The sequence below is a fragment of the Mytilus edulis genome, chromosome 3, assembly GCF_963676685.1.
Source record: "Mytilus edulis chromosome 3, xbMytEdul2.2, whole genome shotgun sequence".
Taxonomy (NCBI): Eukaryota; Metazoa; Mollusca; class Bivalvia; order Mytilida; family Mytilidae; genus Mytilus; species Mytilus edulis.
The window spans coordinates 45,302,365-45,322,471 of NC_092346.1; the positions used below are offsets into that span (position 1 = coordinate 45,302,365).

The 20,107-nt window shown below is 30.6% G+C and overlaps 1 protein-coding gene across 20 annotated transcripts in view; it reads left to right on the forward strand.

Moving 5' to 3' along the window:
- The window catches only part of LOC139514293 (annexin A6-like), a 66,963-nt gene extending 46,856 nt beyond the window's left edge, over nucleotides 1–20,107 (forward strand). For 17 of the 20 annotated variants that reach the window (XM_071303318.1, XM_071303328.1, XM_071303330.1 and 14 more), the window contains 6 exons: nucleotides 950–1,098; nucleotides 2,227–2,247; nucleotides 3,702–3,806; nucleotides 9,931–10,006; nucleotides 17,184–17,296; nucleotides 18,883–19,129. In XM_071303318.1, coding sequence (XP_071159419.1) covers nucleotides 950–1,098; nucleotides 2,227–2,247; nucleotides 3,702–3,806; nucleotides 9,931–10,006; nucleotides 17,184–17,296; nucleotides 18,883–19,005 — 587 coding nt within the window. In that variant the 3' untranslated portion in view covers nucleotides 19,006–19,129. Of the gene's footprint in view, nucleotides 1–949; nucleotides 1,099–2,226; nucleotides 2,248–3,701; nucleotides 3,807–9,930; nucleotides 10,007–17,183; nucleotides 17,297–18,882 lie in introns of all 20 variants that reach the window. The other 3 variants (XM_071303332.1, XM_071303320.1, XM_071303316.1) reach the window with 1 other exon arrangement.

A 20,107-nucleotide genomic window follows, 5' to 3' on the forward strand; every position in this document is an offset into this window, starting at 1 on the left:
GTTCTGTGACTACTTGAAAAAAAAGTTAAGATTTTTTGTAATGTTAAATTCTCTCTTATTATAAGTAATATGATAACTATATTTGGTATGTGCTTACCTTGCAAGGTCCTCATGCCCATCAGACAGTTTTCACTCGACCACAACCTCATTTCATGGATCAGTGAACAAGGTTAAGTTTTGGTGGTCAAGTCCATATCTCAGATACCTTAAGCAATAGGTCTAGTATATATTCGGTGTATGGAAGGACTCTAAGGTATACATGTCCAACTGGCATGTGTCATCTGACCTTGACCTCATTTTCATGGTTCAGTGGTTGTAGTTAAGTTTTTGTGTTTTGGTCTGTTTTTCTTATACTGTATGCAATAGGTCTACTATATTTGGTGTATTAAATGATTGAAAAGTATATATGTCTAGCTGACATGTGTCATCTGACCTTGACCTCATTTTCATGGTTCAGTAGTCAAAGTTAAGTTTTTTAGTTTTGGTCTTTTTTTTCTAATACTAATTGCAATAGGTCAACTATATTTGGTGTATAGAAATATTTTATGATCTATTTGTAAGTCACACAGATTTTATTTGACCTTGACCTCATTTTCACGGTTCATTGCTCAGTGTTAAGTTTTTGTGTTTTGGTCTGTTTTTCTTAAACTATAAGCAATAGGTAAACTATATTTGTTGTATGGAAGAATTGATAGCTGTACATGCCTGCCTGGCATGGTTCATCTGACCTTGACCTCATTTTCATGGTTTATTGGTCAATGTTTAGTTTTCTTGGTTAATTAAGTTTATGTGACAGTTGTAATAAAGCTTTATATTTAGGACTATCAACATAATATCAATGATTAGCAAAGAAGGGAAGGCATTTCAGTGTGTGCACTCTTGTTAGAAGATATATATTGTTGTTTTTGATAAACTGTTACATGTATAACCAATATAAACTTATTTGTAGCCTATAAGAAAGACTTGGAGAAGGATGTGATAGGTGATACCAGTGGAGGGTTCACTGCTCTCCTGTTGGAGCTACTGAAGGGAGAGAGAGAACAGGGAACTTCTGTTAATCAGAAACAGGCACAGGAAGATGCTAAAAAACTTAGTGGCGTAAGTGTAGAAATAGAAATGCAATTGTGTGGTTAAAACAGAGGTAGAAGATATCAAAAGTAGATTATCAATATTTATAAGTCTAGAAGAAACTGAAAACAACATGGCAAAAAACGAAAAATATTATACAGTGTAACCTGTGTTATCCGACACTCTGGGGGACCAGAAATATGTCGGATTAAGCAGGGTGTGGGAATACTGAGTATTTTTCTGCAAGAAAGGCATATTTTGTGACCATGCAAATGTGTTGGTTAAGCAGGATGTTGGAATTCTCATGTGTCAGATTGGGCAGGTTACACTGTATCTGAATGAAATCTCGACATCTTGACAATTTGATATTTTTCCATTCTACTAACTGTACCAGCAAAAAAATTAGTGGTTTAATATTTGCTTATTGCAAAAAATCTATACTTTAAAAGTAATGTCATCTTATTTTAATCTGTGCATATAAAATATCATTAGACAAGACATTTTTGAAATAATGTAAAAGCAATGATTAAACTACTTTCAGCTTAGAAATCAAATATCTCTGCATCTATTAAGAACTGATTTTCATTGTGTCTCTCTATTAAATAGTTTTAATTGTCTTGAATATAACATTTTACAAAAATTAGTTCATCAGTTTCTAGTAAAATTTTATTATGCAATTTTATTTTGTCTTGTTTTCTTTTAAATGACATCTTGACATTTTGGTTTAATTGAGTTCATGTATCTGAATCAGCAAATATTTAAATTGATTTTAACACATTTTTTTTTTTTATTTCTTCAATAAATTTCAAATTAACCTTTTGATATTTGCGTATTTGATAGAAAAAAATCTTTATGGTGAGATTTGGATGATAGTTAATGCCATCTTTAAGTATTTTGTTAGTATATACAAAATATCATTAACCGAGACATTTATGAAAACTCACACAGCTATTGCAAAGGTTAACTACTTATCGTATAAAAATCAGATCTATTCATCCACCAAAAATAAAATTTGTACTGTGTTCGTTCCTCAATTAAAGAGTTTAATTTGTCTTGATATAGCATTTTACAAAAGTTATTCCATATTTAGCAAATTTCCGTTATAAATATTTCTTGCTGATTATTTTTTTAAACATTTTAATCATGCTGCCATGATAGGATGAAGAGGTTGAGGTTGAGGTAGGTAACATGAGTTGTGTAAAACTTTTCTGATATATATTTTTTTATTATTGATTCAACTTTTGATTGTTTCTGTGAAAAAGTTCTCACGTTTCGAAATTTGTTGTTTCAGATTTTCATGATGGTAATTAGTTTCAGTAAACCTTAAAACTCATAAAAATGTGTACTCCTTTATATGTTTTAATACTTGATTGTGATGTTCATTGTTATTAGTTGTCATCTGTATTATCTCCCTTCACATAATGTTGAACCTTTATATGTATTAATTCATGTATAGATGTTTATTAAAAAAAACTAAACTTGATCCATTACAGCAAATTAAACTTTTTTATGGTCCTGCCACTTTATGTTCGGAGCCATATATTTCTCCCCATGTCGGTTATACCGTAACTTTTGCCTTCACATATTGAACTGTGAGTGTGCTTTGATGAGTTACAAATTAAGTTTACATTTGGTTCCACTCAACTGATTCTTGACAAAAGTTATGAGCTTTGGACTAAGAAATTGGGAAAGGGAGCCATTTGTGTTGTTCTGACACATCTAGTTTCAGCCATCACTTGTCTGTTTAGTTGGTGTTTATATGTATTACAAAATCTGTATGACCTCATGTTTTTATAGCTTCACATTGTACATATGATAGATTGTATCAGAATAAAAACTGTTTTAATTAAATTCAAAGATTATACTTGCCATTGACTCTTCATTTTTATTTACAAAGTCAAACATATCCCAATTTAATTTATGTAAAATTGAGAATGGAATTTATGGGGAATGTGTCAAAGAGACAACAACCCGACCATAGAAAAGACAACAGCAGAAGGTCACCAACAGGTCTTCATTGCAGCGAGAAATTCCCGCACCTGGAGGCGTCCTTCAGCTGACCCCTAAACAAATATGTATACTAGTTCAGTGATAATGAACGCCATACTAAACTCCAGATTGTACACAAGAAACTAAAATTAAAAATAATACAAGACTAACAAAGGCCAGAGGCTTCTGACTTGGGACAGGCGCAAAAATGCGGCGGGGTTAAACATGTTCCATGGATTTAATTTTACCAAAGTTTTTGATAAACTACATCTATGAAATTTGGTCCAATTAACATGTATGGATAATAAGTCCAAAGACAAAAATTAAAAATGTTAGAAATTTATCTTTATAGGACAACATTTGAAGGGCAATAAAGCCATCTTAGTCTGAAATAATATCTTTTGTCTAATTTAGACTAGGCAAAAAAATAAAATCAGTAAAAATTGCTTAAAAATATATGGTTTTGATTGTAAATTCTTGATTGTTTACAGCAATCATTATTTGGCTTCTAAAACACAGTTTTTGTAGTTAGTTTTATTTGTAAGATGTAGCATGTATATTTTTAGATATTTGTGAATATTTATTTTTAAAAAATTGACTAGTCATTGATAAAATTTAATTATGTGTCTATTTTCTTTGAACAGAATGGAAAAGAGAAGAAAATAGATTTAAACAGCAAAGAGTTTGTAGAAATTATGACTAAAAGAAACAAGGCACAACTGAAAGCCACTTTTGAGGAATACAAAAAGGTATTGTGTCTATTTATCTATATTCTAAACAGTCTTTGTCTGTGGTATTTGTTTCTATAGATAAGAAGATAAGGTATGATCACCATAGACCAAATGATGTAAAAGTTTTTTAAAACAACTATACTGCTTAGTCAGCTATAGGTTGCATTTCTGTAAATATTGACAATGCAATTTCCCATAGGAACTCCTTTTACGGCTAAAACTGGACCACTTTTACTATGAAGTTTTGAAAAAAATCTTATCCTAGAATTGAAAGTTCATATGCACCACAATTTTTTTCAAAGGTCAAAATATAGGGCTGTGCGGCATATTTTCAACGTTTATATGCCCTGAACTTCTCAGAGTTTAAACTTACACTAATTTTCTTAACTACCCCTACCTCGAATGAAAGGTTACCACAGATTTCAATGTAAACAATATGCACGTGTTTATTTACTGGTAACATTCCCAATTTCTGTCTCTGCGATATGGAACACAGAGAGCATAACTGGGAACCAGTATGTAAACAAAATTATTTTTCTATGAATATTCAATTACTCCCCAAAAGAGGCGTGTTTTGAGAAACAGCTGTATTTACAAAGTGCAACCTATAACAGTCCAAGAAATGGAAAATGGTAAATGGTTTTTGCTTTGGGTTTGTCAAGTGTTTGTTTTTTTTTGTACACTGAATTTGCATAACCCTGACAATAGTTTAACACATTCTATACATTGTTGACAATAATCTAAGGCATTACATCTTGTAAATTGTAATATTCAATATCACATTATAGATATATCAGAACTTAACTGTATTTTTAAAGCCTATAATATATGAGGTTCATTATTTTTTCTGCTCTGTATCTTTCCAGCCTGTGTTTCTGTAAAAATCTATTTTTTAAGGTAAATTTATGCTTTGCTTTTAGATACTGTTTGTGGTAATGTGCAATTACATAAACTTGAAACCTAGTACATATTTTCTGTATTAAGTGAACTGTTTTGATCCTTATTTCACAGTTTGTTTAATTTTGATTGAAAGCAGTGACATATTACTCAAATTACTTTAATTATTCATGGACACAAATGTTGTTGCCAAAGAAAGCAGTATTATACATATGTTTAAGATACCACTTGGTTAGTACTCCTTTTTCTAGATTGATAATCAGTCCTCAAATGTAGCATTCACTCGATAGCAGTGCTTCAGAACTGGCAATATTTAAATGATTCATGATGTCTGTAAATTTTCCTTTCTATACACTACACAATTCTTCCGTCTCCAATTTTTCTGTGTACAATATACTTGATGTATGAGAGTAAATGTCATACATTTTTTATAAATTTCATTTCAGTTTATGAAATTACAAAAGTCTGATATACCACACACAATATTGATCATAGTCTGTTTAAAATATTCTAATTGACAGGATTATATTTCTCTCATCATGATATCTAACATCAGATCTGGTATATAATGAAGCTTGTCTTGTCGGTTGGCTGCTTTAAATTGTACAATTATTACAAACAATAGATCCATATAACAAGATACTAGATACGAGAGATAGTTTTGTCACGAAAAATAAGTGACATGAAAATAATTGGTTTTGTGATTTTACCAGTGAAATAATCTTAGTTATGACATCATGTGGGTTTTTTTTCGTCAAGAATTGAAATAACATTTCCAGGGATGCTGTCAAATAGATAATGTACAGTCAATAAATTTTCTGCAACTGTGAAAAACATTTTGTCATTATTTGTTTAAAATTGTATCTAGAGAAAGTGTTGAGAAATCTCTTTATTGTAAGATATGTAAGGCCTTCAATAGAAGAGTCTGTAATAGCCGACTATGTGGAATGGGTTTTGCACATTGTTGAAGGACATACAGAACCTTGTTGTAAACTTTTAAGTCATTTGGTCTCTGGTGGAGAGTTTCAATTCATGAAAAACATTTGTCATTATTTGTTTAAAATTATATACAGGGAAAGTGTTGAGAATTTTTTTTTTTATTGTAAGATATGTAAGGCCTTTTTTTCTTAATAGACTAGTCTTTAATAGCTGACTATGCAGTATGGGTTTTACTCATTGTTGAAGGCCATACCATGACCATAGTTGTAAACTTCTATGTCATTTTGTCTCTGGTGGAGTGTTGTCTCATTGGCAATCATACCACATCTTATTTATATATACATTGTATATCTAAATCACTTTTTTGGATGCAATAAGTGCATGACCAGAGATGAGGGTGTAAAGGGTTATTTTTGTGCAACTTGTTTTGCCATTTTTATTTCACGTGCAGCCATGAAAAAGGTTCGTTATTCACTGTGAAATCGGTAAAAAGATCAACGTGCAAGATATTTTTAATTGTTGGTTCATCATGAAATGGCATTTTTTTTTCACGTTCTTCCGTGCTGTGCAGATACCCCCTTTTTACGCCCCTCAAAGATCATTATTCCATTTTGTATTCCTTTACAAAAAAGTAATGAATAACTATTCTATATTAAAATATTTTTTTTTACTATACTGTAAAGGTGTTATTTCATAAAGGAGTGACATTTATTTTCTGTTGATAAAGACATTTTTTTTTTGTCTCATGTGCAAGGAATTTGAAATATGATATTAATAATCTTTTATCATGCCAGAAACATATAAGTTGATGACAATTTGAATTTAAAAGGTCAGTCTTTGTATAAAATGTTTTCTATTTTTGATTTTTCTAAGCTTTGAGAGTTTCACAGAGGAACCCTTAGATACTCCCACAACATAAACCATTTATGTATTATTTTATTTTGGTTGCAATTAATCAGTTTCATCAAGATCTACTCTGGATTTATTTATTTTCGTGGATTAAGGAAACTTACATCTTTGTGGATAATTTCATGGATTTACTAAGGTCTGCATACATGCCTATAGAAAATTTATCATTCATTGAAATTTAATTTTTGATTTACCTGTCTGTATCCACAAAATCCACGAAAATTGGTATCCAAAGAATAATAATGAATCCACAGTATTCTTTTATTGTGGTTGCAATTATTCAGTTTGATATGAAATTCATCAAGATCTATCTTTAAAAAATTAAGGTACAGGAATCAGTATTATCATCACGATTCAGTTGACTTTAGCAATTTTTTTTAAGCGTGTCTTTAATCTGAGATATTTGATTTTACAGCTGACAAAATTTTAAATATATCTTCATTAAATATAAGATGTAGTATTCTCATATCTGAGTGGCATCAACAAGAAGATTGGAGACGAATATATCTTATTAACACATATTAAGTATTGTGGATTCATGTATTTTCGTGGGTACCAACTTTCATGAATTGATTCTATGGAAAATTTGTGTTTCACTTGTATGGTTGTACCCATGAAATCAACGAAAATTGGTATGCAACGAAAAATAATGAATCCAAAGTAATAAAAACTATTTTATCTTTTCTCTTGTTCTAATAAGAGCAATTAGTTTTGATAAAATAGGAATAGCATCATTTTACGCAAATTTTCCAAATGCAGTGACACTTTCAGAAAATGTTTATAGTTATGGGTGTGGAATGAAATCTTAATTGTTTCTGTTTTAATGTCATCAATTTGATAACCTATCAATGCATTTGTATGGCAATATGAATTGCAGTCCTATCTTGTCTTTTTCTGGTTTAATTACCAAAACCTGAACTTTTTTGCTGATAAATGATAACACTTCTATGTAAATTAAAATGTAATTTACCACTTGAAAGAAATTGGTTAATGTATGTATGGTTTCCTCTGTAATGTATAATCTTTTGAAAAGCAATTTAAAACTTTTCAAAGGTAATTCCGTTAAGGAAATTGTAAGGTTTGTTCTACCAAAATTAGAAATTGTTTCATATAAATGATGAATAAATAGGGTTCTTGACAACTATTACTCACATAAGAGAAGTAAATAGCAATTGAACTAGTTTGGGTTTTTTTCTATTAAAAATCATGGTTTCTGAAGAAAGGATAGGTGTGCAACATATATTTGATTGGACAGTATTTGACAAGACTCCAGCATAATTTGCCATAAGTTCGATAATGAAAAAAAATAGTATTTCTCAATTAACTGACTTAATATCAAAATGTCTTAGACCTGCACAAAAAATGTGTAAAAGTGGTTCTATCTGCTGATGATCAGATTGATATCACTTATTAACCTTTCACAAATACTGCTGATTTCTTTCAGTGTTTGTTAAGTTTGAGCTTAGAGTCCTGTTGGTGGCTGGACTACCAGTGTAGTGTTTTGTTTTGTAATGTACTTTTACATGTGGTATTTACAAGGCTAAAGGGGAGGTAATGTGTACACATAAAACTTGTTCCATCCCACAACATTTTGTGCCTGTACCAAGTACTACAATTTTTTAAATGTAACATTTATTAGATGTAATGGTGTCTGAATAAGAAAACTATTTGAAATTTTCAAAGCTTAAAAATATAGACACTCTTTTTCAGGTTACCATAAGTTGATTATAACATTTTGCTTTTTAACAGTTGAGTCAGAATTGAGTCTTCCTCTTAAATGTTTTAATAACCAACTGTTATAAAGTATATTGAAAATTTAAATTCTGACAGCCTAAAATGAAGTACTTAAATCTTATTATGGAAATCTGTACTGAATATTGATAAAAGTTAAGTGCTCAAACTATTCTATTATTCAACAAATTATCCTAAAGAATTTCAGGAATTCAGAGGCTTTAATGAAACCCTTTAGAGGTGACATTTCTTTAATTGGTTATATAGTTTCAATATTGTATAAATCACTGTAATGTTTATGTCAAATGTTGGTTCTACAATTGTCAAGAATATTGATCTTGGAAGCCCACATAAAAATCAGCACTTTATTAGCTTCTAATGTGAAATTAATTGTAATTGAATGGCTGAAGCTGTTCTTGTTTTTGTCTTCATTTAATTAATCTAAACAACTTTGCATTTCTTTAGTGTGGGTCTCATATGAGTCTAAGCGTGATGCAGGATTGCAGATTTTTTGTAAGCGTGACACGGGAAATTACAAAATAATGAGAATTGCTTACGTACATAGTGTAAGCAGGATACGAGAATCTGACAAAACAGTAAGCGGGATCCACGATAATTATCCCCCCCCCCAATGAGACCCCCTTTAGTGATATTAGTTAGATTATCAGGGGCAAGGACATGCCATTGATTCTTATAATTCAATCTGCCATTCCTCAGTAAACATTTATTTCCTTGTGTTCACTGTTTTGTGTAGATTACATTTCACCAATTTCAACAATAGCTCACCTTTTGACATTTTTTTCTCTTGAGAATATTTGCTGTAATTGAAATAGTTGTCTCCTTCAGAAAAAGAACTCATTCAACTATGAAAATAGATATCTGCAAGGAAATTGTATTCATATAACTTACTAGTATGATAAAAGCAATTTGACTGACAATTATAAATTACAACACTTGTTTTTAAAGGTAGCAAGTGCAAATTGGCTTCTGGTAAATTGAAACCTAAGAAATTGATGCCTCTAATGATATATTTTTTTGAAAGAATTAAGATTAACAAATTAATTGTGCGATCTATTATTGCAGTAACATATAATCTTGCTGCACAATCTTATTGCAATACAGATACAGTGTACAAGCTTTGCTTATGAGGATCTGACAACACTTGTTTTATTCTTCTGTAACGGTAATTTTATACTTCATCAGCCAATGAAGTTTTAGCCTTCAATTTTTTGAAGGTGTGTATTCATCAGACAAAACCAGAGGATCCAGAAAGTTCTCAAAAACAAAAAGTAAAAGCATAGCATTTTCAGATTCTTGAACCATGCACAACCATGGTAACAGAACACACCAATTCATTTAAAAAGTCAAGGGCATTAATATAAGATCATTAGAGCTTAATTCTTATATTCAAACTTATATCATATTTTTTAGTGTGCTTGATCATTGTTATAAAATGAAAAGACTGATGTTTCAGGCCTTCTTCTTGTTCAGAGATCATAATATAGTATACCATAAGTAATAAAAAAAAAAACCTTTAAAAATTAATGTTAGGTAAAAACAAATGAGGTGCTTCATGGCTGCTATGTATTAAGGAAGATCTAATAGTCAGAAAAGGTGCATGATCTTTTATTATATGAGACTTTCATAATAATATCTTTATTTCCAGTTAATGGGACATGATATTTACCAAGGAATAGCTAATTCTATGTCTGGGGATGCAGAAGATGCTTACATAGGACTTGGTATGTACAATTTATTAATTATTTATGGACAAAGGAGAAGAATGTAGATGGGGTCAAAAATATTTTTTAATACACTGTTATAAAAAAATGCCCATTTTGTTTTAAATAAATAGCCATTGATTACAGCTAAATACATAAGTGGCGAAATACACAATCTGCAAAGAAATTTAACTCCTTGGCTGTTAATTTATATATGGTGAAAACTGTCTAAAATGAACCCTTCAGGACTAATTCTACATGTGTTTTGGTTTACACAGGTTATGTGAATGCAGAATATCAATGTTAAGGTTTTCGTACAAGTGTTTCCTCTAGGCAGGTTTCCATTTAAGGCAGGTTCTTTCTAGACAGATCACTCTATAAAAGGGAAAAAAATATCTAAATGTGCATTCTTGAGCTGCATATAATCAACAGAAGAAAAAGAAAAGTGCAAGTGTACTTAAACTCATGCAATACTGTACGTAAACCAACTAATTTTAACAAAGGATTATTTACGTAAGTGTTACATTTTATTGAATAAAAAATTCAGCAAATATGTCTGATTGCATCTTTTCTTATATAAACACATTAACACTGTTAAATGTTAAACAGCATAAAAATGATCGCCAAAAGGTCAGCCGGAAAGATCTCCCTCAACGTGAAAGTAAAAAATCCCAGAAAATGAGTTGGTTTATAGTAAGTTTAGATTACACGTAAGTTTAAGATATAGATGTAGCATCAGTGACATAATTATCATACAACGATCATTCATAGTTTGTTTTTCTTATAAAAGTGAGACAATGTGGTATGATTGACAATGAGACAACTTTCCACAAGAGAGCAAATGACGTTGGCAACAAATGAATGAGCCCAATACAAGCTTGGTTTATAGACTTTCTATGTCTTTTTAAAAAGAAAAAAAAAATTCACATTTGTTACAAATAGATGAAATAGACCTGCATGTCTGATAGGGGAAGATATTTTGCATTTTTTATTACAATTTATGGCAGAATGGCAGCAACTAGTCTTTTAGTTTTAATTCTGTTCAGGAATTTGTTTTAAAAGCAAAATTGCTCATGTTGGTTTAACATGTTTAATATGAAGTAGTTTCCTAAACCATGCTATTTATCTAAGTAGTTTTGATTTTAAAGTAACATTTTTGACCTTCAAAGAACTAAGATCTAATAGACCGATTGTAATGGAATACGGATAAAGTTAATATGTTTTTTATAATAAATATGTCTCTTAAGGGACGACATCAAAAGATCGATGTAGGATAAAAAACTTAAATCAAATAGTTTGGGGGTGGGGGGGGGTCGACATTGCTGCAAGTTTTGTTAATCTAAAATCGATTTTACATATATCCCTATTGGTCAATCAATTTTTCCTAAATTAAGTTAAAAGGGGGGGGTGTGGGGGTCAGTGAAAAAACTATGTGAATTAAGTTTTTTATCCTTCATTGAACTTTTGATGTCATCCCTAAGGAATCTATATTATGGATGTTATATTTTACAGTTTGTCTATGTATAAACATGCTTTTAATCAATGCAGAAAATATAAATTTTCATTGTGAGGAAGTTAATGTTTCTAATATTTACATTCACTAGCTATGTGCAAATATTGAAGGACATTAAGTGATGAAATATTTGATAAAATTCATATGGTATAATATTGTTATGTCTGGATACTTAAAACAGTTCAATATTGAGTAGACCCAAGGCTATCATTTTTATAGCAATTTCAAAGGTCAAAGATAGTCAGTATTTGGCAAGATATGTTAATATCTTAGTTTTAATTCAAACCCTCAAACCAGTTCTATCCCACTTACCTTTCTAACTTAAGTTTCAAGTCTTTCAGTCTAAGTAGGCCTTAGATGGATTCAGCTATTCTTTTAAGATATTTTTGGTCTTCAGTTGTTTCGGTTCTTATGAATCCTTGGCTTTCAATTATTTAGCTTGGCATGATAACTCCGGAAGGCAAATCCATAAAAGCGCTTTGAATGCATAAAATTGATATAATGTGTTGTTTTCATATTTACATCACTGGGTCAATACCACTGCTGTAGGACTTATGATGATCAGTCCCTGAGAGTATCATCAGCTCAGTATTCGAAACTTTGGTACTGACATGATTTATAACAATCCTTTCTTAAATTGTTAGTTGATAAATTAAAAAAATTAAGTTATTAAGGTTTCATTCTCTCTCAAGCAAATTGGCCTTTGATGGATTTGGCGATTTTGTTAGGTTATTTCTGGTCATATAGCGCTTTAATTGTTTTGATTCTTTTTGGATCTTTGGCTTTCAAATATTGGACTATGAGCGTTCCTGATGAAGATTTTTTTGAAGTTTAAAATCTAAAGAATGGAAACATATCAAGAATTATTACATAAATGTATTAAAGAATAAGAAAATAGATCTGTGTTAATACTTATAAAGAATTAAAACTGATATGTTCATTATATCTTGAAAGAGAGAGAGACTCAAATAAATCTATTCATGTCAACTCTATCACATATGACAACTAATATAAATCTTTTTAAAAATAGTTTTAAAGTAGCTTAAAAAATCTCATATAGCATAAAATCTTCTTTGTCATCAGTTTCAAATTAATTAGAAGCAAGCTGATGAAAGTCACTATAATGACAATTAAGCTTTTGAAAAATGATTGAAAGGTTTCTTAATACTTAGAATTGACATAAACAGTATTTATTTAGGACAAGGGTTTTTCCATCGTTGCTTGAGTTCGTTAAATATAGTCCCTATGCAGTAGGAGGCTATTGCCCCCATGGTATCTTTCATGCACAACATTGACTCAATCTGAGTATTATTTATGTAAGACTATCGTGATGTATTAGTGATCTATTTCGTGTTTGTTTATCCTTAAAGTTTTATACATGTTGAAGGAACATAAAATTCCTCATCACACTTTCATCGCTTGTACTACTGTAGACACTGCACATAATGAATATATGTTTGGTTAACAGCTGTTGTTCTTTATGAGCACTTTTGAACCTCTCAGACATCTTCTTCCTGTTTGAGGATACTTTGAATATTTTATTATGAAAGGAATAGTCCAGTAGATCTAGCAGAAATTGGACCCTAACCTTAAAGTAGTTGCAACAGAAGACTTTTAAGTTTTAATCTTTAGCATTATATCCCAAATATTCACAGAAAAAAGTCCAACAAAATATAACTTGAGGAAATCTAAAAAAAACAACTTTAAAATTCCAAAGGAGATTTGCATTTAAATGGGAGATAACTCTCCAAAAAAGGCAGAAATATCAATAAAAATTGATACAAAATTATAACTTTACCGCTTCTTTTCAGCAGAATGTATTGATTAAGAAATAATTCATGGGGGCTTGAATATATCGTGATTTTACCACGGGTTGGCCCTTTATGACAAATATTTTACCCCTGAGCGATAGCGAGGGGTAAAATATCGGCATAAAGGGACAACCCGTGGTAAAATCTAGATATATTCAAGCCCCAATGAATTATTTCGATTCTGATAGGACACATACGGCAATTCTTTTGGATCGAAGGCAAATATTTGCCGTTCCCATAAATAAACGCACTAATAAACTAGCGTAAAAGAACGGAGCAAACTGCATTAGTGACATGCTTAAACTATTTAAAATAATGTATTTAGACAGTTTTGGATGAATTTGAATGATAATTTATTTATATGTCTTATATGATGTACAATAAAGGGCTTTTGCCACATTTTAGCATCATTTGTGTATGTTTCCTTGTGATGATTTTCGGATTCACAAGCGTGTATTTTCCCGTAAAATGCTTACATTCTAACGTCATTGTTCTATGACGTCGGGTATCTCATTCATAAAAAAGCATATGACGACTTGGGAGTACAATCGGAACAGCACTGGCAATATATTCATATTTTACCACGGGTGTGTACTCAAAGCGTTTGAAGGACGTCATGTTAGAATTCTTGATATTTTAACTGTCTTTAAAGTATAACAAACTACTCTAAATAAAGGCAACAGTAGTATACCACTGTTCAAAACTCGTAAATCTATGGACAAAAAACAAAATTGGGGTAACAAACAAAAACTGAGGGAAACACATTAAATATAAGAGGAGAACAACGACACAACAATAAAATGAAACATACACAGAAACGGACTAAACATTATACAAAATCCGATGAGAATAACAAATATAACATCAAAACCAAATACATGGATAGAAAAGTACCGTGACACGTCTTATAGTAATGTGAATTCACACTCAAATATAAGAGAAAACAAACGACACAACGGAAACACAACGTTAAAATGTTACAATCACAGAAATGAACATAATATAACAATGGCCATTTTCCTGACTTGGTACAGGACATTTTTAAAAGATAAAAATGGTGGGTTGAACCTGGTTTTGTGGCATGCCAAACCTCACACTTTAATGGCAATGTTAAATATAACATTGAAATGACAACATAATATTACAGGACTACAATACAAATAAATGAAGAACATATTAGACAAAGAAACACATGATTAATAGATAACAAAAGGCATCAGGTTTAAAATTCAATATACCAAAAACGCGCCTCGTCCACACAAGACTCACCAGTAACGCCCAGATATAAAAGATCGAAAGTGAGAAAAAGTACAAAGTTGTACAGCACTGAAGATCAAAAGTTGAAAAAGGTTGTGTCAAATAAGGCTATGTTTTTTTAATGCTTGGGATAAAAACATCCTTATTATTTAGAACAATTTATGCTATGCAAACAGTAAATTTTATCATATGAATATAAAAGATATACATAATGAAACTGAAGTATTAACTAATTACAGAAAACAAAACCCGAATACATAATGCAAAGATCAACACAGAAAAATAGACACACCCAACTAAGTCCAGGCCTCTAAATCTGTTTTCATATCTTTTATCAAGCTTGACTGCTTCTACCTAGATTTCGTAATTCGTTAGTTGACCATTTATTAAATTTTTCAACATTTCAAGGTAAAATATCTCAAATTTAATAAAAAATAATTATATATATATTCGTTTTTTTTGTAATTTAAAATTTCGTAAAACAAGGTAGATGCTGAACAAATATAATTTCCAGATATAAACAATACCAAATTTTCACATTATTTTTTCAAAATGGTCACACAAAGCCACAAATTTGCAATTTCTTAAATGAAAAATGGGCAAAAAAAAATATATTCCCATAACGCTTTGTTTTTTTTTACATTTCATGAGGGGAAGATGATACAATATTGTCAAATACAAACTTTTAACCCCATTAAAGGATCATGCTTTACATGAATTTTTAAGAAAATTTTAAAACCAAAAACTGATAAAAAAAAAAAAAAGACTCATTTTTGCGGAGTTATCTTCCCTTCCAGTGTTAGTTTCCATAGGAAATCAAAATTGCCCATTTTGAGTAATCCTCAAGTTAGATTTTATGGGACTTTTTTCTGTGTATTTTAATGCTATAGATTAGAACTAAAACATTTTCTGTTGCAATTAGTTTTAGGTTAAACCTTAGCTTGACTGGACTAGAAGTTCTTACGTGCTAGTGCTTTCAGATTTGTAAGACCCCTACTTTCTGTTTCGCAATACTTTGAATTAAATGCTTAGAACATAAACATGTGCATTCTTGTTTGTGAAAATTGACTAGACCAGAAATAGGAAAGATTTGTAGTGCACGCTTTAATATGCATTTGATTACCTTCTGGGATTTGGATTAATTCCTGTTAGTTCATTAAAATATAAAGATTTTATATTACCTGTTATTCTATACAAATAATATAATATCAAGGTTTATGAAGAGTTTATTAGACATTCACATGTTTTAGCTTTCGTTTATTAATCTTTCTCATAGTTTTATTTCTGTAATACAAATTAATGTCACTTTCAGACTATGATAAATTGTGGTTGAGGAAACATTTATGTCAAGAATATTGAGAAATAAAAGTTCGAAAAGATTAAAGTGTTTCTTCAATTGCAGCTATGTTTTGATTTACAAGACACATTATACGAAATGTGATATCTAATTGTCTATTACTTTCGAAGGACATTATTTCCCTGTAGTCTGCTCTTCAGGATTGGTTAGGATTTTTTACATTCTCTGCTGATAAATTTTCAAATTGTACATATCAAAAATTAAGACTGTCAGACAAATTTTGATATTCTTTCAGGAGATTCGTCCGTCTGTCTGTCTCTCCCGCTTCAGATTCAAGTTTTTGGTTGAGGTAGTTTTTGATTAAGTTGAAGTCCAATCAACTTGAAACTTAATACACATGCTCCCTTTGATATGATCTTTCTAATTTTAATGCCAAATTAGAGTTTTTAACCCAATTTTACGGTCCACTAAATATAGAAAATGATAGTGCAGATGGGGCATCTGTGTACTATGGTCAATATGGACATTCTTGTTTTATTATACTGCTTCCTGGGGCATGCTTATGTATTTATACATCTTTGGTCTTCTTTGTGTGTTATGCAAAAATTTATCTAGAAAAAATGCTTCAAACAGAGAAAGTTCATGTATAATGTGTGTCAATGTTTTTTGTCTGAGCAGTTGTATAATAGTGCACCCTGTGGAATTTAATCCATTGTCACAGTCATGTTTTATGTATTAAGTCGCGCTATGAATCTAAGTAGGCTTTTATTTCTAAAAAAATTCCTGAGGACTTAGTTTAATCTCTGCTTTTATCCTATTTAACATTTCCAAAGCATAGCAGGAAAGACATACTTATGTTTTAACTTTATAGCATTTAACCCTCCCCAGTGATTTTAAAATGATTTCATTCTCAGTATTTTGCTGTTTTCTTCACAACACATGCATGATGTGATATAAGCAAAATGGAAGATTTGATTTGAATTTTGGTGTTTTATGCAACTTTTAAGCACTGTTTTTGGACTATTTCGTGGCGAACAGTTTTTATTGGTGGAGGAAGCCCAGAGAAAACTCAAGCTTCCATAGGAAAAAATGACAATCCTAGTCAAGCACAATGATTATTTGATAGAAGTAGGACATCTAGAGCAAGTTGTGGATTAAACAATTTAATGGACAGTGCCATCTCTCAAGTTATATATATGTTTAAGCTTGAGTGCAGCCAATTTTTTTTCATCATCAATTTTGATTTTAATTTCAGCTTTAGAAAATTCATTAAAGGTTAATAGAAAATATTAATAAGTAGATTTATATTTTGTTTTTCAGTAACTGTTGTAGAAGACCCAGTAGGATTTTATGCTGATAGACTGAGTAGAGCCTTCAGTGGTCTTGGTACAAATGACAGCATGTTAATCAGGATTGTTGTATCAAGATCTGAGGTAAGTGTATGCAGGATAAACTTCGTATTTAATCTTTAATTATGTGTGAACAGAAAGAAAGTTCTATCATTGGCCTTCTTGTACTTTAAAGGTAAGGTTGAGTTTCATATAGGTCTATAAGGGTTTGGACATCAAGTATGAAAGTAGGCCCTTTTTTATACCCGCACTGAATAAATTCTATACCTGGTGATTTTGATAACAAAATAAGAAATGTGGTATGAGTGCCAATAAGACAACTCTCCATCCAAGTCACAATTGGTAAAAAGTAAATCATCATAGGTCAAAGAACAGCCTTCAGCAAAGTGCCTTGGCTCACACAGAACAGCAAGCTATGAAGGGCCCATATAATGACTAGTTTAAACCATTGAAACAGAAAAATTCAACGGTCTAATCTATATAGACCTGCAATATACAAGTGTAAAATTGAGAATGGAAATGGGGAATGTGCCAAAGAGACAACAACCCGACCATAGAAAAAAACAACAGGAGACGGTCACCAACAGGTCTTCAATGTAGCGAGAAATTCCCGCACCCGGAGGCGTCCTTCAGCTGGCCCCTAAACAAATATATACTAGTTCAGTGATAATGAATGCCATACTAATTTCCAAATTGTACACAAGAAACTAAAATTAAAATAATACAAGACTAACAAAGGCCAGAGGCTCCTGACTTGGGACAGGCGCAAAAATGTGGCGGGGTTAAACATGTTTATGAGATCTGAACCCTCCCCCTATACCTCTGTAGAAAAGTAAACGCATAACAATACGCACATTAAAATTCAGTTCAAGAGAAGTCAGAGTCTGATGTCAGAAGATGTAACCAAAGAAAATAAACAAAATGACAATAATACATAAATAACAACAGACTACTAGCAGTTAACTGACATGCCAGCTCCAGACTTCAATTAAACTGACTGAAAGATTATGATTTCATCATATGAACATCAGGCACAATCCTTCCCATTAGGGGTTTAGTATCATACCATTATAACATATATGAGAAGAACATAACCCGTGTCATGCCAACAACTGGTATTTGAATAAATGTGTTTTGTTCCGATGCAAAGACCCTATAAGTGAATCAATATTAACGCCAAAATATGCAATCTTTAATCTTTAACAGTATCGTAATTGTATCCTTTCTTAATAAGTCTATTCAAAGGTTTTGTAAGTTTCTGAGGTAAATAGTGACACCTTTGTGCTTTATAAAGAATATTTCCATAAAAAAATGGATGTGAAATACCTGAACGTATTAGAAGTCTGCATGTTGAGCTATATTTATGAATGATGTCCTTATACCAATGATAAAATTAGTAAATGTTTTGACTAGTTTGTGATATCGAAAACCCTGGTGTAATAATTTTTCAGTAATACATAAATTTCTCTCGTTAAAATCTAAAACATTGTTACATACACGAGCGAATCATACAAGTTGAGATATATAAACACTGTGTGCATTCATTTCCAAAAATCATTCCATTATTTGAAGTCTTCAAATATGTTTTGCGTTTACTTTTTTTGTATATTCATATTTTGTTAAATGGAGTTTCTGTTCTTCTAATGACATACATGTTCCTCTCTTTCTAGATTGATTTAGCAGAGATTAAAGTGAAATATAAAGAAGTGAGTGGAAAGACATTGAGATCATCAATAGAATCAGAATGTAGTGGTGATTACAAGAAGATATTATTAGAAATTGTTGGTGAATAATCTATTGAGAGACATTACAAGGATTATGATGGAGTATATTTAATGATTTTATCTGTGATATTATTTTTACAAGGACACTCATATCATATCATATGATAGTTTTGAACAAAATGAAATAGTGTTTTTTCCCCATTTTTTTTCTTCAAATTTTTTACTTTTTTATTTATTTCCACATTTTTTGTTCGACTGACCCAAAAAAAAATCATACCATTTTATTATTTAAAATAGTCTATGCTTCAAAGATGAAAAAAAAGTTGTCTCATTGGCACTCAAACTAAATCTTATATATATATGTATTCTTAGATAAAAAATAAAATCAATTGCATATTTTTTTTTCAAATTGCATGTTCAAAATGATTTTTTTCTTAAGTTGAAATTATAACGGACAAGGAAGATCATGCTTTATTCCTTTTTAATGTTATTTCATCTTAAAAACATATTTAGTTGTACCACTGTATTTTCCTTTTGAATACTTTTATATCATTGGTTTAAATACATCAAAGTGCTAAGCTGTGATAGAATATTACTTTGAGAGTTATTTATATAATATCTTTCATCAAATTATGTATTTTATGTAATTATGCTCATAAATCCATTGAGATTCTGTATTAAAATGTATTAAAAGTAATCCTTTGCAAATGAGACTAATATGGACTTATTGCTAAGTGTCATTTTCCATTGATGACAACGGAGATGACATAAGGCTTATATACAGAGTGGGAAACATGGTATTTAAGATTATATTTTCAGTAGTTTAGCATTTATATCAATGTGCAATACTTTTAACTCTATTCTATTTCTACATTTAATAACTGGTATTTGTGATGAAAAACATACTATCACAACATTTTTAAGAAAGGTGGAGGTTCAAATTTTTTCGGTTTTGCCTTGGAATTGATATGATGGAATGTTTTTTTGTGAATTTTGAGAAAGAAATGTTCCTTCCTTAAAGCCAATTTTGCATTTTTCATTGGGGATTTTATTTCCTAAATAATATCTATATCCATGAAATTAGCTTTTTAAAAACCAAACCAAAAATTACAATAATCTGTTAACCAACTATTTTAGAGCAGTTTATTTTTTGCTTTTCTTGAGAAGAAAA